Genomic DNA, 22,778 nt, shown 5'->3' on the forward strand with positions numbered 1-22,778 from the left:
ACTTTCAAGGTCCGGAAAGGTACTAAAGACATTTTTAAATCAGTCTATGTGACTGCAGTAGTTTCAATTTTATGAAGCGACGAAAATACTTTCTGTTTGCAAAAACAAAACAAAAATAACAACTTTATTCAACAATATCTTCTCTTCCCTGTCATTTTTCCTTACGCAGTTGCTGCAGTAAAGCACAGTTCTGTGTTTACGTCCAAATGCTGGCTCAGTATTGGCTGAAGCTGATCACATGATCAGCGCAACACATATGTGTGATGCTGACGCAGGAGCCGGCCAAGAATGAGTCGGCGTGCTGGACGTAAACAATGTATGAGAATTACACAGAGAAGATATTGTTGAATAAAGTCATTATTTTGTTTTGTTTTTGTGTACAAAAAGTATTCTCGTCGGTTCATAACATTAAGGTTAAACCACTGCAGTCATGTGACTGTTTTAATGATGTCTTTAGTACCTTTCTGGACCTTGAAAGTGGTGATTATATTGCTGTCTATGCATGAGTCATACAGATTTCATGACTCATGCATCAGATTTCATCAAAAATATCTTAATTTCTGTTCTGAAGATGAATGAAGGTCTTACGTGTGTAGAACGACATGAGGGTGAGTAATTAATGACATAATTTATTTTTTTGGGTGAACTAACCCTTTAAGGTCCACAATGGCAAAGTCAAATGATTTTTTTAGTCACTTTATATTTCTCTTGTAAATAAAACATTAAAGGAATAAAGTTTGTATCATTTTGTATCAATATGTTTTTAATATGTTTAATGTATTTGATTGTGAAACATATTCATTTGACATTCAAAGCATATGACAAAACAATTGTACAATATCCAAACATTTAAAGTTTAAATTATCATGTAAACAACTCAATCTCTGTAGTGTTTGTTCAAGCTTATCCGTCGTTATATTCAGATCTTCAGTCACACTTTTCATGTCCGCAAATGTTCCATCCTCTTTGTTTAACCTAAACAAAAAAAATGTCTTGTGTTATTGTTTCTTTTATTCATGTAGTTTTGGTCATTTTGCTGCTGTTTGTGTGTCTTACGTTTACGTTTAAGCTGCTTACGTTTACTCTTCAGTTCCACCTCTACTGGATAGTGGTCACTCACTTTCAGGGCCTGTGAAAGGTTAAATCTGTTTTAATAACATACTAAGCCAGTCCTCAAAAAAAAAAAAAAAAAATCTGTAAGTTAAATTTAATACAGTAATAACTCTTTTCTTTATACAGTAGTAAATGTGATTAAATATGCTGTGATGTAAGTTAAAATGAAAAATGTTTACATCCTCATCTTTCAGCTTGTAGGCCTTCTGGAAGTTGAATGGATTTGCAGAATTTGGCACAACAGCGTTCAGCATATCGTCTCCATATACCACAATCCTGTGCGTGAACATGTCCTATTAATGCCAATGATGTTATAGTTTGTATTTTATGTTTTTTTGTACAGTGTAATCATTTACCGGTCATAAGTGTTGTCGTTGTTTGTGCTGGCTGTGGTGTCCTCGTCATCCGTGATCAGCCAATGGAAGTTTTTGTCACTGCGGATGCGGATTTTTTTCATGTTTTTATCAGACACATAACTACCATCTGCATTGAAGTCCCCCAAAATCATGACGTTCTGTATGGATAAGCACATGTTTGAAATATCTTTATGTTATATAAACCACTTTTTATATATATTGCAAACTTTGTATTGTTGTGTATCCATTTTATAAAAACAATAATGCACAGCTTCTAGTGTCTCATTGTTTAAAATATAGTATATTGAGTCTCTCAGCCAATGGTTGATTGTCATATAAGTGTGCATTATGTTTTACATCAGTCTTCCATTTCTCCTTGACATCCTGAAACACGTCGTACAGTTCATCAAGTTCCTTCACTGAATCCTCAGGCTTCGTGTGGACGGGCATCAGCACCAAATCTTCCAATACTGCAAGGACACGAGCATAGTTAATATAATAATTTGTATCCATATGCACACCCTCTGTCCATCCCAGAGATTAATGCAATTCAGCCAGTGACATTTCAGTTGTTTGGATTGTCAGCTACATAAATTGGGAATTAAGTGATTACTCAATACAAGGATTAGGATAAATGTGTTTCTTAGCCTAAATTTGTAGTCAGGGCTACTGAAAATATATTGCATTCTGCACTATTGAGCCAATACTGAGATACTGAGATAATATGTTGTACTTTACCTGTTTTATGACATTTGAATCGCAGAACATAAGGTTCTCTGGCGAAAGCATCTTCATCTCCAGGCTGATCGTCTTTGTATTGGTAAGACCCAATCAAATCCACCAGGTCGTCCCTATTTAAACAGACAATGTAGTTCAGTGTGGTTATTAGTTGTATTACTAGTCATAAAATCTGTTTTCGTTTTTTGTTTACCTTGTAATCAACCTTTGTTTGATCTTGAAATTTAAACAGTTTTAATTTTTGACAGGGATGAAAACGAGGCTGTGAGGGGTAGAAGTACAGTGTGTTCAATGGATTGTACCGTCGTTAAGGCTACCAATATGCCAATTGTTCATCTTACGCGAAAAAAAAAAGAAAAAAAAAATACAAATTGTATTCTGTTGATTCCAAATGACATGAAAATATTTGTAGTTAGTAACATAATCTTTTACAGTACACATTTTAGGTAATCTGACAATTTTTTAATTACTTTTAGATTTGAACTAACTTGTTTATCACATTGAACCGAATAGGATAATCTTACCCCATGTTGATATAAAAATACACAAAGTAAGAAAAAATATTCCATTCTTCATCAGCAACATGAAGTGCATTAAACATTACAGGGTTCATGATGGAACTGCAGGGGGTTTGTGCAGTTTAATGAAAATTAAATCATAAATGTGTAAAAATAAAATAAATAATTTTTATTTATTTTTTTCAAAAATGTGTTTGAAAGACAAAGACATAGCAATACATGGTTCAACGACTTACTAAGTGATCATTCAAATAATAATTAATGAGTTTGTTAGGAAAAGATTAGATATGCAATGCTGCAATGCCAACAAAACACTTCTTAAAAGTTTAAAGGTGCCCTCGAATGAAAAATTGAATTTATCTTGGCATAGTTAAATAACAAGAGTTCAGTACATGGAAATTACATACAGTGAGTCTCAAACTCCATTGTTTCCTCCTTCATATATAAATCTCATTTGTTTAAAAGACCTCAGAAGAACAGGCGAATCTCAACATAACACCGACTGTTACGTAACAGTCGGGGTGTACGCCCCCAATATTTGCATATGCCAGCCCACGTTTCCAACATTATAAAAGGCATTACACAAGGGCAGCCAGTATTAACGTCTGGATGTGCACAACCAAATCATCAGACTAGGTAAGCAAGCAAGAACAATAGCGAAAAATGGCAGATGGAGCAATAATAACTGACATGATCCATGATAACATGATATTTTTCGTTAGCATGTTGCTAATGTACTGTTAAATGTGGTTAAAGTTACCATCGGTTATTACTGTATTCACGGAGACAAGAGAGCTGTCGCTATTTTCATTTTTAAACACTTGCAGTCTGTATAATTCATAAACACAACTTCATTCTTTATAAATCTCTCCAACAGTGTAGCATTAGCCGTTAGCCACGGAGCACTATCAAACTCATTCAAAATCAGAAGTAAACAATATAACAGTATACAATACTCACATAATCCGACGCATGCATGACGAACACTTTGTAAAGATCCATTTTGAGGGTTATATTAGCTGTGTGAACTTTGTTAAGGCACTGTTCAAGGCAAGCGCGAGCTCTGTGGGCGTGGACCACGGGATTTAAAGGGGCCGCAGAGCATAAAATCGGTGCGTTTATAATGATGCCCCAAAATAGGCAGTTAAAAAAATTAATAAAAAAAAATCTATGGGGTATTTTGATCTGAAACTTCACAGACACATTCAGGGGATACCTTAGACTTATATTAATGATTATTATTAATGATAACCTAATGATTTCTGTAAATCCAGTGATCAAATGCATTATGGCCTTTCAATTCTCCATCTAATTAGGTCTGGTCTGTGTGTGCAATTCCACAAAACTAGAACACTTTCTGAGCATATAAGCGATAGGCTTTTTTAGAAAGGAAAATGTACAAGACAAAATGATTTACTGCTATTGTGTGAACAATATGTAATCATGTAATCTAAAAAAGTAAGTCTGATTATGAGTATTTTAAAATGTAATATAATCTAATTGCAAGCACTTTATTTTTGGAATCTGATTATGTAATCCAGATCACATGTAATCAGACCAGCACTGAAAACAACCTAACGAGAATCAGATGGAAGCATTGTTAGGGGAAAGTTTGTGTTTGTTTAATGCAAGCGCATTTTAATCCACATAAAAATGAATAAGGCGTTCACCCTGACTAATGGTCTTTTATAACTTCAAAATGACGCCGTTACCTGTAAAGGAACATGAACTGTTCTTTGTAATTTCCTCTTCCCAGGCGTGTGCTGATCTCCATGGTGTAATGATGAGTCTTGTTGAACCTGTTGAAGAGCGGCCAGTCATGGTTACTATGGTCATGTAATAATGTGTTTGTTTGTTTTTTTCATGAAAAATCACACCTGTTTGACTCACTTATTCAGCTCTTTGAGAAAATTATCCACAGCATCTCCGCTAGAATCCACCACCTCTAGAATGACAATGATGTCATAGCGTGACACTATCTGGAGAAATACAAGCCATTATTTCATACATGCTGCTCCTCCCATGAAGGATTATCAGACAATAATATAAATAACATGTTATATTGACTCTCTCAAGAGGAAGTTGTCAAATGGGATGTTTCACATGTATTTTTTATGTGACTCTGGACTTTCCATAGGTGTGGACAGGCCTCACCTTGATCAGGGTTATTATCGTTAATTAAACCAAAACCAAAAGTATCTGTCATTTAAACAAAATAAGCATTCAAATGGTTTTAAATCAATGATACTCAAAAAAAAAAAAAAAAAAAAATCACACTGCCTTGATCAGGGTTTTCAGCACGAACGGATCCGAGAGTTTTGATTTCCCAAATCTCTGGACGTTGAAAGAAGCGACCTTCATGATGCCTGCATGTAATGAAAGAAACCAAATTAGAGATTTGCAACAATAGTGGACAATCCAGTGAAATATATTCATAATGACACTTTCTTTAAAATCAATGCTCATTAATACAAATGAATGAAAAATCATTTTTATCACGCAGTTGTCAACAAATGCTGTGAAAAATCCTGTTTGTTCTGTTCTTAGAAAGCTGTTGTGATCGCTTTACTCTTTTTAAATGAATGACAAGTGAAAGAACCTGTTTCAGGAGCCATTTACAAAGAGTTTGAGATCACCAGACAAGTCAATCAACACTTAGAATGAGTTTAATGCTGTCTAAATAATTTTAAAAAAAGGTCAGTTTGAGAAGGAAAAAGGAAAGGAAAAGAATGAATCACATTCACAAAAGGAAAGAAAAGGAAAAGAATGAATCACATTCACAAATGCAACTGGATGACTTCACCACAGTTTGCTGGACAAGAAAGAGCAGATCTGTGTGAAACTATTTCAGTGTTGGGGAGTTGGTGCATGGGGTCTTTTATGCCCTCAGGGGCTCTTTGAATGGGGCGCATTGCTGAGCAACACTTCAAAGAAGAAAAACCGCCTTTAAATTCAATCTGCACTCTTACAACCATCTGTCACAGACATTACACCACCACCCTAAACCTAATCTACGACTATGGTGGCTGTGTAGACTCCAGCCATAGATTTGAAAGAGAAGAAACATATAAAGGAAGTGTTTTCACATTCTAACTTATCCAGAACTGCACAAGCTGAAACAAGTCTAGGGGCTTCATTATCATGAATGCCATTTGTGGGTCAAGAAATCAATAAAAAAAGCAAATATTTTTTAGAATATTTTAAATTTAAATGTCAAACAACAGTAGAAATATAAAAACAGTCATATTTGAAACACAGTAACTTTGCATGATTCTGAGATGCTGAGATTAGATTCCCCAGTTACTTTTTAAACAATTAAAACATTAAATAAGTTTAGGATTAAAGAGTCGAAGAACAAAACTTAACTTACCCAAGCTCTGGTCTGAAGATGCACTGAAGAAACTGACTGCAGTAATTCACAAAAACAGCAGTATACTATTAGACACCTGTGACCTGATTGGCTAGACGCAGGAACCAATAGAGTAATTTGGCCCGGCCCCAACCTGGACATCCCTCGACACAACAAAACAGTTCCTCCCCCTGGGCAAACACTCACTCGGAAGTAGAAAGCTAAAGAGTACAGGTGAGTTCAGACAATACACTCATCCTCATTACAGGCACAAAGGGTTGAAAATTCCACTTGAAGGTGGAGAAATAATTGACAGGTAGGTCAGAATGAGCGGTTTGACAGCAGAGTTAATCTACTAAGTAAGAAAATGTCAAACAGGATGCTTCAGTCAGTCAGGTGTATCAGGAAGTCGCTTCCTAAAGGATCAAATGTGCTTGTTTTTGGAAATATACTGAAACTGAATTACAAATTCTGCAGTTGAAGGTCCTTCGATAAAAGGGGACATTGGTTAAAGTGGATGTTGGGTTAAATTATAATGTAAAGTTAATTATTTCTCTACAAGAGAAACTGAACAGGTTCTTTGTGTTCATAACTGTTGGGATGGATTTCATGCCCAGACAATCCAGGTGCCGTGTTGTTTTTTCCGCTTGAAATGCAGTCAGTGCCTACATACCGAAGTGAAATATGACTACAGTAAAGATCAGTGAGCCAAAAACAACATTTACGCTACAACAGACTTTCAAGATGAGGTCTGTTTACTGTGAAAAAAATGGTGTCGGGAAATGGCGGGAAATTTTGTTTATTCAGGTTAGATAGATAGATAGATAGATAGATAGATAGATAGATAGATAGATAGATAGATAGATAGATAGATAGATATTTAATGTAAATGTACTGCAAATTCACACATGAAACAATTTTATTTCTTAAAATAAAATAAAACAGCAGATTGATGCCAAAATGTTGCATTCTAGGAAATTGAGGTTAAATTCATCGTAAAGTGGGGAAATATTAAATGGGAAATCAAATGGTTCTGAGGACAAAGCTAGGGACATTTTACAACAAGTTTTAAAGATAAAATTCGTCAAAGTGGTAGACCACAAACTTTAAGCAAGTGCTTCTGCTGGCTTGAGTCTGGACTGTACCATCTTGATGAATGGGGTTTCACAAAATGCAAATTCATACAAAAAGCACTTGAATTGACTGTCAAAAACAAAAGGCTATGCGGTTACCTCTAGTCAAGCCTGCTATGAATGTTTATAGACACAAATCTACCAAAGAAAAGTGCTGAAAATAGTCAGCAAGGCCTCTACAAAGTCTCCATTTTACGAGACATCTGTGCGACAGAAACCCTATCTGATTTAAAAGAGGAAGTAGGCATGGTCTGTTTTTAAATGAGCAGACATTCATTAATCACTAGCTGTCTAACGGCGAACACAGGACAACAAGACAAGACTTCATAGTAAACAAAGTAGCTTTGGTAAGAGCTGATTATCAGTTTTTTTATTTATATTAAAATAAAAGTATATATATATATATATATATATATATATATATAAAACACTTTACTTTTTAAAAAAAACTTGTGCTAGATCCTCGAATGTGTTAATACTGTGTTTTTAATTTTATACTGGTGCACTGGAGCTACTTTTAATTCTTAGATGAATTTATTCAATCAAAATGAAACTTGTGTTGTTTGGAGTGCATTTTGTTTTCAAACTCTCAAAATGAAACTCACTGTGGTTTTCCTCTCTGTCTCTGTCGGATCTGCTATGGTCTTGCATAAACTGACATGTCAGCGCTTTATAAACTATAAGTCTTTCTTGTACGAACAATGTATCCTTGAATTGTCTTTTAAACTTCCTTTGACAATTTACGACAGGAAAACAGTATAGAAATGCCTCTGATTAGAAGTTTGCATGACAGACCTAACAGACCTGAAAACATGTAACCGGTCTCAAGAGTCTGTTGTCATGAAACTCATTCCACTTTAACACTTCCATGCATGAATATGATAACATCAGTTAGGAGTTTTTATTGAAACAAGCATGAAAAACAAGATTTGAAATGTAAATTTTTTCCACATATTTTTCAAAGAGATTTCCAGATGTCCACTTGAGTAGACAGCATGCGCTTATGGTTTAAACTGAAGAGATACTGCATTAAACATAATACAGTAATAATACAGCAAAAGTGTGTGTATTTAACAAACCAATCAATAAAATGATATGAAATCATGTGAAAACTATAAAATATATGCAAAATATATAAATGCAAAATATTGCAATATAACTTCATACAATTTGAACTTTCTGTATCTTTGATGGAATCAAGTCCTCGGATTAATTTTTGATGTAAGGAGTAAAGTTACACATTACAAGTAACATGCATAACGCAATTAGATTACTTTTTGATGTAAGGAGTAAAGTAATGTATTACAAGTAACAAGCATTATGTAATCAAATAACTTTTTTAAAGTGATGAGTAAAGTAACACATTACAAGTAACATGCATTACGTAATCAGATTACTTTCTGATGTAACAAGTAAAGTAGCGCATTACAAGTAACCTGCATTACATAATCAGATTACTTTCTGATGTAACGAGTAAAGTAGCGCATTACAAGTAACCTGCATTACAAGTAACGTGTGTTATGTAATCAGATTACTTTTCTTATGTAACGAGTAAAGTAACGCATTACAAGTAATGTGCATTACGTAATCAGATTACTTTTTAACTTAACAAGTAATGCATTACAAGTAACATGCATTACGTAATCAGATTACTTTCTGATGTAATGAGTAAAGTAACGCATTACAAGTAACGTGTGTTATGTAATCAGATTACTTTTCTGATGTAACGAGTAAAGTAACGCATTACAAGTAATGTACATTACGTAATCAGATTACTTTTCTTATGTAACGAGTAAAGTAACGCATTACAAGTAATGTGCATTACGTAATCAGATTACTTTTTAACTTAACAAGTAATGCATTACAAGTAACATGCATTACGTAATCAGATTACTTTCTGATGTAATGAGTAAAGTAACGCATTACAAATAACGTGCATTACGTAATCAGATTACTTTCTGATGTAATGAGTAAAGTAACGCATTACAAGTAACGTGTGTTATGTAATCAGATTACTTTTCTGATGTAACGAGTAAAGTAACGCATTACAAGTAATGTACATTACGTAATCAGATTACTTTCTGATGTAATGAGTAAAGTAACGCATTACAAGTAACGTGTGTTATGTAATCAGATTACTTTCTGATGTAATGAGTAAAGTAACGCATTACAAGTAACGTGTGTTATGTAATCAGATTACTTTTCTGATGTAACGAGTAAAGTAACGCATTACAAATAACGTGCATTACGTAATCAGATTACTTTTCTGATGTAACGAATAAAGTAACACTTTACAAGTCACATACATTATGTAATCACATTACTTTTTTGATGTTTATTCCAATTACATTCTAATAACACAAATACATTTATTTACAGTAAAAAAAATAACTGCAGATGAAGTATTTTCAAAAACAACAGTCACAGTAATAGTATGAATTGTAGCTGAAATATAGCTATTGATGCATGATGTCCACTATAGTGGACAGATGATTATCAGAATTTTCTTCCAATCTAAAATCAATACTTGAAAAATGTAACTTTGATATGACACATTAGATATTGCTTGATGCTACAACATTTTTTTTACCTGCAAGAGTCTCCTAGGATAGAAGGAATGGATGAATATTCCGGAGCAACATTGGCCATCTTGGTGTGGAAGGGGGGGGGGTTGGGAAATCCCACTTGGTGGCAATATATAGGATGATGCACTAGGATCCACTGTAGAGGTTGATGTGCAACTATGCCATCAAAACCCATGCATATGCAAGAAAATGCTTTTTGAATAGCTGTCCACTGTAGTAACTTCTATGGATGAAAGGGTTAAGTTGTTTTTCTGGTCTTCTGAAGGTCGACACCATGAAGATTGCATCTTTTAACATCAGACGCCTGGGTCCAAGCAAGCTGTCAGACAAAAACATCGTAAAATATCTCATTAAGGTAAGTTTATAATCTGACTTTTCAAGAAGATCACATAGTAAAAACTTTTTAGTAAAAGACTTTTCCTGTAGATCTTCTCTCGGTACAGTGTAATCATTATGCTGGAGGTGGTGGACAAATCGGGCAAAGCTATAGAAAAATTCCTGCAGGAGCTCAACAGCACTGGGTCTGTATGAACCTTCAGAGATTCGCTTCATCATCAGAATCTCAAAAGCCTGAATTCAGCCCACATTTAACTCACTGTTTCTCCCACAGCGCTAATAAGAAACGCCCCTTCACTATGGTGGGAAGCTCCAGGCTGGGACGGACGCTTTATAAGGAACAGTTTGTCTGTTTTTACAGGTATAGTGCTTGGCAAATTATGTTATCAGAATAAAAATTGCTGAATTGTAGCATTTGGTGCATCTCCCTTTTGAAATGAAATGTTTAATTCATTCATATACCACTAAAAAAACTATTTCATTCATATTTATTAGAGAAGATGAGGCTGAACTGGTCGACACGTACCAATATGAAGACAATCAAGAGGGTGACGAGGACGCTTTCTCTCGAGAGCCTTTCATTCTGCGCTTCAAGTGTAAACACACAGGTAATCGGCTTTGTTTAAAGGGTTAGTTCACCCAAATATGAAAGTCCTGTTATCATTTACTCACCCTCATGTTGTCCCAAACCCGTAAGACTTTTGTTCATATTTGAAACATGAAGATATTTTAATGAAATCTGAGCCTGTGAGTCTCAATCATTTTACGACAAACAGATTGAATTTAGGCTTTTATTCACATATAAACATTCACCAGTGCACATATCAGATATGGCAAACAGAAGCTCAAGCATGTTCGCTTGACGTGCGAGCGAGAACCTGAGCTTCTGCAAAAACCAATGAGGTTCATTTTCGTGTTACGCAGCACATTTGAGCTTCCGCAAGATTCAGTGAGGTTTGTTTTCATGCGTCAAGCAGGTTTGGTTGAGCTTCTTTTGATGTTAGCTGATCAATGTTTATATGTGAATAAAAGATTAAAACTGTTTGTCTCTTTTGAAAATTTGGACCAAACCATTTATTTTATGATCTCTTTATCAACATTTTGAAGCGTTGAGGTGGTAGTTGCATAGCTGTCAATAGAGAGACAGAAATTTCTTAGATTTAATTAAAAAATATATTCATTTGTGTTCTGAAGATGAACGAAAGTCTTAAGGGTTCGGAATGACATGACGAGGCGTAAATGAGGCCAGAATTTTCATTTTTGGGTAAACTAACCCTTTGAATCTTTGATACACTTTAATTTCTTGACCAACTAGTGCCTAGTTTGATGGTGCTCTAAGTGATCCTGGGTGGAGTAACTTCCTGTTGACGTTCGAAGTGTTGTCAAACAAAACAGAGGCTAGCTAGACCCTCCCTCCTCCCCCTCCCCTCCGTGCTTCCTGAAACAGTCATGAACGCGCATTTAAAATCATTCTTGTCGGTTATTGGCTGGAGCGTGTTTATTATGATTCGTGGTCCAGGCTGCACCAGTTTGTTTTTATTGCCGTTTTTGGAGCTTGTGGCGACTACAGAGACTGCGTTTTTTTACAGTGTGTTCAGGGGACAGGCAGCTAGCGGATAGTGAGTTGATGTTTGCTGTATGTGACAAAAAATGTTTTGGCCTAAAAACGCATGACATCACTTAGAGCACCTTTAAAAAGTCTCTAGTGAGAGAAAGATTTAATCTAAGATTACATGCATTTTCACAGATAGTGAAATTTAAATTAATAATTCACCCAAGATAGAAATTCTGGCATAATTTATGTGGGAATGAATGGGGAACTGCCGCTTTCAAACTTCAACAGATGTAAAACCACCATAAATGTGGTCCATACAACTCATTTGAGAAACAGACCAAACTGAATTCATTATAATTGCATATTCCTACATGACTATAAATGTTTCAGGAATTGGATCATATGAACAACCTGCACTCCCAATGCTAGTCAATTTTGTTTGTCTGTCTTTTCCAGAGCTGAAAGATCTGGTGCTGATTCCTGTTCACACAAAGCCCAAAGACTCACAGAAGGAACTGGATGAACTATATGATGTGTTCCTGCATGTCAAAGATAAATGGAAAACGGATGTGAGTTTAGCAATATGCAAACATAACAAATTCCAGAAGGAATGCATGTACTGATAAAATATATAGGTGAATGTCCTGCAAGTTGTTTTTGGATAAAGCGTCTGCCAAATGCGTTAATGTACACAATTCAAGGAAATTTATCTGATGTGGAAATAAAGCTAATCCTTATATAAATAAAAGACACAAGCAAGCTCTAGTTTAACCAAACACTGATTAGAGTTTGAGAGAAAACTCACACATACCATCCTACAGAACGTCATGATCCTTGGCGACTTCAATGCAGACGGCGCCTACGTCTCCAAGAAGAAGATGAAGGGCATCAGAATCCGCAGTGATCCTGATTTCCACTGGCTGATTGGGGATGATGTTGACACCACAGTCATACAGTCCAACGACCACACCTACGACAGGTTAGGTGGAGAAATATCCATAATTTACTCACCTTTCATCTGTTATCATGTTTAAAAATAAAGAATTCATAACCTCCATTCACCTTGTCTACACTAGTGGACGCCAGTGGAACATTGCAATGTGACAAATTTCTAATGCACCATTTCTAATGTACTCCACACACTTGCGCTACTTACGACAAAAGTAAAACTCAACAATTAGAACTTGCACTTTGATGCAACTGCTGCAGCACGTCAACGATCACTCCCAGTTTAGACATGGTGTTAAAGTGCGGTCACATTTGCATAATTTTAGTGAAAAGATCTGTCTATCGTCAATAGTATAGAGATTATATAAAGCACAGCTCACACAGAAGTCACTTTCAAACCAAGCAACTTTCATGTGTATTTGCATGACAAACATGAACATGATCGAATTCTGTGTGGTGAAATCTATCGCCCTCACACCAAATTCCCAATGGTTTCCTATTGAAACGGATTTCACCTGCAAAAACTCACTGAACAATGATGAATGTGGCCGCACCTTTAGAGTATGAATGTTAAATTATCACTATTAATTAAAAGATGAGCAAATCATAGCTTAGATGTATCTAGAAGATTAAATGCATAAGGACAGGTCAATCTGCATGTCAAGCTTTGGAAAATATTGATTGCAAGTGTTTTTCTAGAATTGTGGTGTATAAAGACGACATGTTACAAGCTGTGGTGCCAAGATCTGCAAAGCCTTTTAACTTCCAGGAAGCCTACAAACTTTCAGAGGAAATGGTAAGAATGAGGATATTTATCACAATGCATTTCTAATTTTTTAATGTAGGTATAAAGTAAGTAATATACTAATATGATTGATCTATGGCAGGCCCTGGAGATCAGTGATCATTATCCAGTGGAAGTGAGTCTGAAGAAGAAGTCGCCTGCGGCAAAGACTAGCGGCAAAACCAAAAAAAAGAAATGAAAAGCGTGATGGGATACCAGTGCACAGCGTATGGGATCTGAAACCTCATTCTTCTGAAGGAGAGATGCTACCTCTTCATAAATTAAAATCAGGGCTTAAAATAACTTATTTTAGTTTGTCCTGGTGAAAAGTCTTCTAAATCTTGCAAAAGTAGTGCTAAAGATGTAGAGTTCCAGAAGTCAAAATAAGACTTAATAGCACAAAGCCATAAAGCCGAGACACCTGCAGGACCATCTCATTTGCAACTCAAGACTTTTATAGTTTTAACCAATGCAGGTGCTCTTCTCCCTTTCCCTATCTGGAATCTCCTCAGTACTCCCCAACACTTTCATCAGGTTACTTCATTAATTGTCCGTCTTGTTCTCTTTGTTAGGGTGGCCAAACAGTCTACATTTTTACCTCATTATTTTTATCAAGAAAACATGTTCAAGGCCACGAAAACCAAAAAAAAGCAACTCATTATCAGTGCAGATGCAAACTGCAAGCAACTTCAGTTAAAATCCCATTTTTCCCTCACAGTCATGTATGCCATGAGGCCTTCAAAACAGATCTGGCTTTTATAGTATGTTTTCTAATGGATAAATAAAATATTTCCTCAAGTTCTCTAGAATTTAAATGCCAACAAGTTTGAAATGAACATGGAATCTCCAAATAAACTTTTCACTTTTTTTATTCAGTCATTTTTTTTTTGCCAACAAAAGCGTATAAGTTCATGCCTAAAGAGTACATAAATGTGTTAGTACATGTATTTGTATTAAAATGCTAGCAGAAGGTCAACAAAAATATTTTAACAAAGAGACAACTCATGTTTGAGCACTGAATTGGCAGGCAAACACGCAATAGCAAATACCAGATAATAATCATGCCTCGTGCACCTTGAGCAAACTCTAATTGATTAACTGAAAACAATAAACTTTACATATCTTTAGTCTTTAACGAGGCTTGGGGCAACATTAGTTAGTAACATCAGCTTCAGCGTAATGTCTGCATTACCAAATTAAGAGTTGCTGCAGTCCTCTTACCCTCACCAAGGAATCAAGCAAGCTTCCTGAGCAATCACAAATTAGATTAAATGTGCAGGAAATCTTAAAGAAGAACAATTTGGTAACAATGAATGTTTGTACCACCATTTACAGACCGTACTATAGGTGGTCAAAAAGTTGATGTGTGACATCCTCCAATTGTCCATCACCAGTGAGAGGAAAGGCTTCAAGTCTTTTATAAAACTGGCATGGCTTCTTCTTTCCATCTGGACATCCGGCCCCACATGCATGTCAACATGCTACAGTTGTATATATCGGACAGGAAACTGGAATTCAAAAACCTGCAGGGAACTGCATGACGCAGTGGAGGCCAACCACAGGCCAGGTGTTTGGACAGGTCTGAAGATCGGCTGAAGTGGTAGTATCAGGAAGATGCAAGGAGAGATGAAACATAAAAGAGAAAATGAACATTAATTTGGCATGCAAAAGCAGGGCCTCTCTTTGTATTAAAGGGTTAGTTCACACAAAAATGAAAATCACCCCATAATTTACTCACCCTCAAGCCATCCTAGGTGTATATGACTTTCTTCTTTCAGCCAAACACAATCAGAGTTATATTAAAAATATCCTGGCTCATCCAAGCTTTATAATGTGAGTGATTGGAGGATGAGATTTCCCAAAAAAGTGCAACCATCTATGATAAAACGTACTCCACGCGACTACACTGTTAAAAATCAGTTAGTTTAAGGCAAAAAACTTCAGCAGATTTTTGAGTTTTCTCAACTTGTTATACAACAAAAAGTTGAGAAAACTCAAAAAACTTTTAAGTTATGATACGGAAGTTAACGCTTTTTGGACGCGTCACACAGGAAGCTCATTATTTTACTTTATAATGTTTTAAATAATGATATTTGTCTTACACAAATGCGTCAATTTGCTTCAGAAGGCCTTTATTAAAGGCCTTTATACATTATCGATGTATGCACTTTTTTTAAACTTCAAAAACTCAATTATTATGATTAAAAGGTGCCCTTGATTCAAAAATTGAATTTTCCTTGGCATAGTTAAATAACAAGAGTTCAGTACATGGAAAAGACATACAGTGAGTCTCAAACCCCATTGTTTCCTCATTCTTATATAAATCTCATTTGTTTAAACGACCTCCGAAGAACAGGCAAATCTCAACATAACACCGACTGTTACGTAACAGTCGAGGTGTACGCCCCAATATTTGCATAATGCCAGCCCATGTTCCCAACATTATAAAAGGCATTAGACAAGGGCAGCCAGTTAACGTCTGGAGCTGCACACAGGTGAATCATCAGACTAGGTAAGCAAGAACAACAGCGAAAAATGGCAGATGGAGCAATAATAACTGACATAATCCATGATAACATGATATTTTTACTGATATTTGTAAATTGTCTTTTTAAAGTTTAGTTAACATGTTGCTAATGTACTGTTAAATGAGGTTAAAGTTACCGTCGTTTCTTACTGTATTCACGGAGACAAGAGCCGTCGCTATTTTCATTTTTTAAACACTTGCAGTCTGTATAATGCATAAACACAACTTCATTCTTTATAAATCTCTCCAACAGTGTAGCATTAGCCGTTAGCCACGGAGGACAGCCTCAAATTCACTCAGAATAAAACTTTAACATCCAAATAAATACTTTACTCACATAATTCGAAGCATGCATGCAGACGAACATCTTGTAAAGATCCATTTTGAGGGTTATATTAGCTGTGTGAACTTTGTAAATGCGCTGTAATATAGTCGACAGCTGGTGTGGCAGGGAGCACGCTATTTAAGGGGGCGGCGCCGAGTGTAAATCAGTGCATTGTTAATGGTGCCCCAAAATAGGCAGTTAAAAAAATTAATTTAAAAAAATGTATGGGGTATTTTGAGCTGAAACTTCACAGACACATTCAGGAGACACCTTAGACTTATATTACATCTTGTGAAAGAACGTTCTTGGGCACCTTTAATGGACTTTATAATGTCCAATCACTCCCATTTTAAAGCTTGGACGAGCCAGGTTATTTATTAACATATCTCCAATTGTGTTTGGCTGAAAGAAGAATGTCATTAGGATTGCTTGAGAGTGAGTAAATCATGGAATAATTTTCATTTTTGGGTGAACTATCCCTTTAATAAAGGTTAGTAAATATGTGTATAAACTCACCGATCTAGGAGGGGATCAAGTCCATCGATGAACATCTCTGTTTCTTCATCAATGCTGTTTACAAACTCTTCTGAATGGTCACTAACCTTCCTTCCTTCTAAAAAACATAAATTCTAGCCTATAGCCTATATTCCTAGTGTTTACTTTGCTGTAGTATAAACAGCAATGGAGAAATGTAAGCATGAGTCAGCTCTATTTACAACAGCTAAGATTAATATAAAGAGAATTAAGTACAATTAGGATATTAAAGTGAAAAAGGCAGAAATATTATGAGTGAAAAAGCTGTTACGAGAAATGGCATGATTTAAAAAAAAGTGTTAGATGTCGCTTCCATTTCAAAACATTTAGAAAATTAGTATAGCAATTTGAATCGTAAAGAATTTAATGATTCATTTATCAGTTAGAGATTTCCTTACTGATTCTTCTATTGCTTGAAAAATGATTGACCTAAATACCAAAAAGTAGTGTTATTTTTTGTTTAGTGCATTTTATAAAATATTTGCATGTTTTTAGCAAAAATGTTAAAAATTAACAGTTAGTCACTACACTGATTTAAGTCTCAGTACAGATAAATCAGTAACGGTTCCTAATTTGTTTGATGCTGCGTGCAATGCAATAGAAAAATCAACTATGTATTATTCCACTCATTTTTCTTTCTCTTCACACTTTTTTCACAGTATTATGCTACTTACATTCTGCACTTCAGAGTATTGTTTCTTTTTGTGTTTGATTTGGTACTCATCTATCAGTTTTAAAAAGTGAATTGACTTAATGTGGTGACCCTAGTCCACACTACACTCAAAATCCCAGAACTTTACTCTTCCTCACTCTCACTGCAACTACCTTGTTCATGCCAGCTAGTGAAACAGTCGCGTTTGGGAACGAAGCACAAAGGCACATCACAAGTCGCACATTTGACTGGAGTTTTAAAGGTACACATTTTGCATTTTCGCCTTCCAATACTGCTGTCCCCACTGATGTACTTGGGCAGGTGGGAGTCCGACGAAGGAATCGGGCGTATTTGTGCAGGAGCAGATGGAGGTCCTGTCCCTGCAAGCTCTGCAACAAGAGCCTCCCGGAAGGCCTTCTGCGTCAGAGGCTTCTGGTTCTTCATCTTGGCTATCTGCTGGTGCAAAATGAAGGCGTTTACTACAGCGATGTCTACAAAGTGGTAAAAAAAGGACCGATACCATCTTCTAGTTTTATGTAGAACTGTGTAAAATGAAATAAGCGCATCAGACAGATCCACTCCTCCCATGTGCCTGGAATGAAAAGAATAAGATTTGTCATTTAATAAAGGCACAAGCACAAATTTTAGACCACTGATTAAAGTTTACTAACTTGTTGTAGTCCAACACTGCAGCTGGAACCGGGAAATCCTGAATGGCCCAAACTCCGTCGGCTCCTTTCACGTTCCTCTTTATGGTGTCACCATTAAAGGCTTTATGAAAGGTGGAGCACATCAGCACGTCCCTCTTGTCCTTCCACTCAACAAACAGCAGGTCATCTTCCCTAAACCAGCGAATATTGCCACGAGGAGCATGTTTCTTTGAGTGGCCGATGCGGTTTGCCCGAACAGTGCCACAAGCAAAGATCCTTTTAGCCAGCAAGTCTCTGAAAAGCTTGGGACTGGTGTAAAAGTTGTCAACAAACAGCTTGTAGCCAGTACCCAACAACCTTTCATCTGCCAGAATCATGACAGAATCATAGCTAATGCCTTTGCTCTCTTCTGAATTCACCTTTCCCTCATAAATGAAGAAGTCCCATGTGTATCCACAGAGGGAATCTGCCAGTACAAAGAGTTTGTACCCCCATTTTGTAGGTTTGTTTTTCATGTACTGTTTGAGTCCATGTCTAGCCTTTGATGCCACCATTCTTTCATCAATGGAGATGTTCTGAAAGGGATGGAAAGTGGCTCTGCAGGCATCCCTAATGTCCTGGTACAGCGGTTTGATCCTGCACAGGCGGTCATATTCAGGCGTTCCCTTCTTCTTGTCATTCTCTGCATCCACTTTGGGATCACTAAGATGGAGAGCTTTAGAGATGGTCATAAATTTCCTACTAGACATGATTTGAGCAGGGTACGGCAGACTGTACATGTGAGACTTCCTCCAATAGTCAGTCAGTTTGAAGCATTTCAGCAAACCCATGTAAATCACCAGTGCCAGGAATGTCTTAAAATCTTTCACAGAAATGTCTTGCCATGGCTTCTTCATTCCTTCTTGGCGCATGGCCCCATATGCATTTGAGTTTGCTAGAATTGTCCGCATGACAGATTTCGAAAAGAACAACTCAAAATACTGTAGAGGACTGCATGATGCATTGGAGACCAACTGTGGACCGGGCGTTTGTCTAGGTTTGAAGACTGGCTGAGTCGGCTCAGTATCAGGCTCATCTGCACTTTTCCACTTGTTTTCTGAGATGCTTAAGGAAAAAGGTAGAGATTGATTCACACTGCTTCTTTTAAATTTCCCTTTCCTACTTTGTACAGAAGCAGGTGAAGCAGATCTGCAAGACTTTGCTGGAGATGGTGAAACGGAAGACAGACCAGATTTCCTCTTCTTTCGTGGAGTGACCTCTGGATTCCAGTCATTATCAGAGGCATCATAATCTGAAAACCTTTTGAACGAGGCAAGAACAAAGAAAAAATTACAAATGCATCATTCATTATGCGAAAAGGAATGTGCACAATAAAAAAGCCTCTTGCTGAAATAATCTTTTATTTTCTAAAACTTGAGTTACATTACATTTCTGAATGTATTTATTGTTCTACAATTTTTATTATTTATACATTTCTATATTTATTTAACTTATAATGTGCCTTCACAGCTCGTGTCTCTAAAGATGAATTATTTCAAATATGTCAATACATTAAGAATCGCAAAGCTGTAATATATATATATATATATATATATATATATATATATATATATATATACAGTAGCCTAATGTAACTTTAGTATGTTTTTGTATGCATAAGAGCTCACAGCACTGATAATCGACTTTGAAATTCAAATCACTTTATGGCCATATGTGCGATTAAAAAGACCGCCTACCCTCCGCCCTTTAAAGCGATAGGGCGGCACTGTATAAAATATAAAAACCCGGTCCTGCAGCACAGTACATAGATAGTTTGTATTTTTTGACACACCCATTTCAGGTCTTGGAGTCTCTATTGATCATATGCGTAGTGTTGAGGATCCAGCACCAGGGTTCAGAAGAACGCATTGTCTCGATCCACACGCGCTTTTGTTTTTTTTTTCTTGATTCCTTGATGCGGTAAAACCAACACGTTTCACTACCGAACAAGAACATCCACGCAATTTTAAACCTGTTTTTGCAAATCTAATTTAACTGTAAGATGGTGACATTGATATAATTTCATAACAGGTTCGAAGGGCATATATAAAAACATAAAAAGACACCCAACGCGGAAATTATAAATAATTTCTGTTAATAAAGTCGCGGGTTTAACTGGATTGCAGTGCTGCTTGACAAAGAAAAATGATAATAAACATAGCAACAACACATTAATATTGCATAATACAATTTCAGTATTCAATAATATTATTACCAATTAAACAAAAGTGGGCAATGTTCTAAAACATGAGCTAATGTGGCTTGAGACCTTGTCACAACTGAAGAAGAAAAAAAAAGCTTTCAAGAAGTCAGGCTAAGCCAATTTTATTTATTGCACTTTTAAAATTCATACGGTATAAATGCAAAGACAACTGTTAATATCTCAGTGCTCTATTAGTTCAATTGATAAGTAAATCTGTTTCCTTTGTTAGAGCGCAGGGGGAAATGTGTTGCACGCAAGACAAGGCGCAACATTAATATTTATTAATATATAGTTTAAAATAAATCAAATTAAAGGCTCAATTAACTTATAATAAGGGCTTATTTTTGTAAAACGTTAATGATCTTATGAAAATATGCATTAACTTACTCTTCCAGAACGGTTTCTAGAGAATCGAGGGACATATCCTCTACTGCAGAGTCCTCACATGAAGCGACACTCTCTTTATCAGATGAAGAATCCCATTCCCCAGTCTCGTCATGTTCCTCCGAGCTGTCCATAACGCCAGCAACCTTCTCTTTATCGCATGCATCCATCGCTAAATGCAGAGCTGAATACAGTCGCAGATTGTGCAGCGGATCGCTCCAGCAAGTGCAGCAAAAACACCATGCGGAGATTTCTTGCAGAATGCAATTAACCCGTTAACCACCGAGATCGCTCTTCTATTCGCTATTGCTCTTGTCTGTCATTATTTTATTATTATGTCATTGGCCAGATACTTCCAGATAAAACAACAGGTATACCTTGCCTAAACGTCACTGACATTGATCGTCCTGATTGGATATTTTGAAATAAAGCGCTTGTTTTATATCCCGAAGGCATGTTTTTCCTTCATGTGAGGAATTTTTTAAATGAACACGTCTACAGAAGAATAGCAAAATCTGCCAATACCTCTAGTGGGAGAGTCTCCACTATGAAAAAAAAAAAAATTGTATTTTAAATACATACGTTTGTACTTTGTATCTTATAATTGTGTGGTTAAAAAAAAACTTATTTGGGCAACAGCAATTACAAAACTTAAAGCCAAGCCAATGCTGAAACACTCATGCTGATCCCTGTTCACAAAGTCCAAAGATGTATGATCCCAGTAAATGTCTTAAGTAAACATTATATCAATATTAAAAATATTCTAAGTGCTGTCACAACTTTGAGCAATTTAGTCAAGAAAAAACAATTTAAAAATGAAATGTGTAAAAAAAAAACTTATTTTCATGACTGGTAATTTCTGACTTACTCATTTTGTCATATTATACACATATTTAATGTAGTTTGTCTTGAATGTTGTAATACTAACATTAAAGGGTTAGTTCACCCAAAAATTTAATTACTCACCCTCATGTTGTTCTAAACCTGTAAGACTTCCGTTCGTTCGTTTCGAAATCTGAGCGATTTCTGTACCTTCATTGACAGCTACGCAACTACCACTTTGATGCTTCTAAAAGTTCATGAAGAGATTGTAAAGCTAAATCCATATGAATAGAACGGTTTAGTCCAAATTTCTCTAAACTTTTATGCACACAAACATTAATAAACACACATTAGTTATGATAAACAGAAGCTCAAGCATGCTTGCTTGACATGCAAGAACCAATGAGGATCATTCTCATGTTACGCAGCACGTTTGAACTTCCGCAAGAACCAATGAGGTTCATTCTCGTGTTACGCAGCACGTTTGAGCTTCAGCAAGAACCAATGAGGTTCATTCTCGTGTTACGCAGCACGTTTGAGCTTCCGCAAGAACCAATGAGGTTCATTCTCGTGTTACGCAGCAAGTTTGAGCTTCCGCAAGAACCAATGAGGTTCATTCTCGTGTTACGCAGCACGTTTGAGCTTCAGCAAGAACCAATGAGGTTCATTCTCGTGTTACGCAGCACGTTTGAGCTTCAGCAAGAACCAATGAGGTTCATTCTCGTGTTACGCAGCACGATTGAGCTTCATCAAGAACCAATGAGGTTCATTCTCGTGTTACGCAGCACGTTTGAGCTTCAGCAAGAACCAATGAGGTTCATTCTCGTGTTACGCAGCACGATTGAGCTTCATCAAGAACCAATGAGGTTCATTCTCGTGTTACGCAGCACGCTTGAGCTTCAGCAAGAACCAATGAGGTTCATTCTCGTGTTACGCAGCACGATTGAGCTTCAGCAAGAACCAATGAGGTTCATTCTCGTGTTACGCAGCACGATTGAGCTTCATCAAGAACCAATGAGGTTCATTCTCGTGTTACGCAGCACGCTTGAGCTTCAGCAAGAACCAATGAGGTTCATTCTCGTGTTACGCAGCACGCTTGAGCTTCAGCAAGAACCAATGAGGTTCATTCTCGTGTTACGCAGCACGATTGAGCTTCAGCAAGAACCAATGAGGTTCATTCTCGTGTTATGCAGCACGATTGAGCTTCCGCAAGAATAAATGAGATTT

General features: G+C 36.4%; 3 protein-coding genes across 6 annotated transcripts; 1 reads left to right on the forward strand and 2 right to left on the reverse strand.

Annotated features, from left to right (window-relative positions):
- Positions 1 to 731: 731 nt before the first annotated feature.
- Positions 732 to 6,221, reverse strand: dnase1l4.1 (deoxyribonuclease 1 like 4, tandem duplicate 1). 3 transcript variants are annotated; one of them, XM_048182403.1, is made up of 10 exons: positions 6,096 to 6,221; positions 5,006 to 5,091; positions 4,616 to 4,704; positions 4,438 to 4,524; positions 2,208 to 2,320; positions 1,827 to 1,939; positions 1,470 to 1,627; positions 1,293 to 1,389; positions 1,078 to 1,129; positions 732 to 975 (listed from the first exon to the last, which is right to left on the reverse strand). In XM_048182403.1, the coding sequence occupies exons 2-10, from the start codon at positions 5,084 to 5,086 to the stop codon at positions 971 to 973; spliced, it is 795 nt and encodes a 264-aa protein (XP_048038360.1). In that variant the 5' UTR covers positions 5,087 to 5,091; positions 6,096 to 6,221; the 3' UTR covers positions 732 to 970. The 3 variants fall into 3 exon arrangements, with proteins under 3 accessions (XP_048038360.1, XP_048038359.1, XP_048038358.1); XM_048182402.1 differs by having other exon boundaries at positions 1,057 to 1,129; XM_048182401.1 differs by having other exon boundaries at positions 732 to 1,129.
- On the forward strand, positions 6,191 to 14,286 carry dnase1l4.2 (deoxyribonuclease 1 like 4, tandem duplicate 2). 2 transcript variants are annotated; one of them, XM_048182412.1, is made up of 9 exons: positions 6,191 to 6,308; positions 10,058 to 10,147; positions 10,219 to 10,313; positions 10,403 to 10,489; positions 10,624 to 10,736; positions 12,140 to 12,252; positions 12,505 to 12,662; positions 13,331 to 13,427; positions 13,519 to 14,286. In XM_048182412.1, the coding sequence occupies exons 2-9, from the start codon at positions 10,067 to 10,069 to the stop codon at positions 13,612 to 13,614; spliced, it is 840 nt and encodes a 279-aa protein (XP_048038369.1). In that variant the 5' UTR covers positions 6,191 to 6,308; positions 10,058 to 10,066; the 3' UTR covers positions 13,615 to 14,286. The 2 variants fall into 2 exon arrangements, with proteins under 2 accessions (XP_048038369.1, XP_048038370.1); XM_048182413.1 differs by lacking the exon at positions 6,191 to 6,308 and adding an exon at positions 7,416 to 7,554.
- Positions 14,267 to 21,484, reverse strand: LOC125263373 (piggyBac transposable element-derived protein 4-like). Its single transcript, XM_048182387.1, has 4 exons — positions 20,733 to 21,484; positions 18,125 to 19,402; positions 16,784 to 18,045; positions 14,267 to 15,007 (listed from the first exon to the last, which is right to left on the reverse strand). The coding sequence occupies exons 1-3, from the start codon at positions 20,897 to 20,899 to the stop codon at positions 17,598 to 17,600; spliced, it is 1,893 nt and encodes a 630-aa protein (XP_048038344.1). The 5' UTR covers positions 20,900 to 21,484; the 3' UTR covers positions 14,267 to 15,007; positions 16,784 to 17,597.
- Positions 21,485 to 22,778: the final 1,294 nt, after the last annotated feature.

The sequence above is a fragment of the Megalobrama amblycephala genome, linkage group LG2 (genome assembly GCF_018812025.1).
Source record: "Megalobrama amblycephala isolate DHTTF-2021 linkage group LG2, ASM1881202v1, whole genome shotgun sequence".
In the NCBI taxonomy this organism is placed as follows: domain Eukaryota; kingdom Metazoa; phylum Chordata; class Actinopteri; order Cypriniformes; family Xenocyprididae; genus Megalobrama; species Megalobrama amblycephala.

Bases quoted from the DNA above. Each gene is read 5' to 3' on its own strand.
- dnase1l4.2 (XM_048182412.1), top strand. From the start codon at position 10,067: ATGAAGATTGCATCTTTTAACATCAGACGCCTGGGTCCAAGCAAGCTG. The intron at 10,314-10,402 runs GTCTGTATGAAC...TTTCTCCCACAG, and splicing joins CAGGAGCTCAACAGCACTGG to CGCTAATAAGAAACGCCCCT. The intron at 10,737-12,139 runs GTAATCGGCTTT...TGTCTTTTCCAG, and splicing joins CTTCAAGTGTAAACACACAG to AGCTGAAAGATCTGGTGCTG.
- LOC125263373 (XM_048182387.1), bottom strand. From the start codon at position 20,899: ATGGATGCATGCGATAAAGAGAAGGTTGCTGGCGTTATGGACAGCTCG. The intron at 19,403-20,732 runs GTAAGTTAATGC...CTCGTTCAAAAG, and splicing joins CTAGAAACCGTTCTGGAAGA to GTTTTCAGATTATGATGCCT. The intron at 18,046-18,124 runs GTTAGTAAACTT...TTTTCATTCCAG, and splicing joins GCAGTGTTGGACTACAACAA to GCACATGGGAGGAGTGGATC.
- dnase1l4.1 (XM_048182401.1), bottom strand. From the start codon at position 5,086: ATGAAGGTCGCTTCTTTCAACGTCCAGAGATTTGGGAAATCAAAACTC. The intron at 4,525-4,615 runs GTGAGTCAAACA...GCTCTTCAACAG, and splicing joins TTTCTCAAAGAGCTGAATAA to GTTCAACAAGACTCATCATT. The intron at 1,940-2,207 runs GTAAAGTACAAC...GTGTCCTTGCAG, and splicing joins ATTCAAATGTCATAAAACAG to TATTGGAAGATTTGGTGCTG.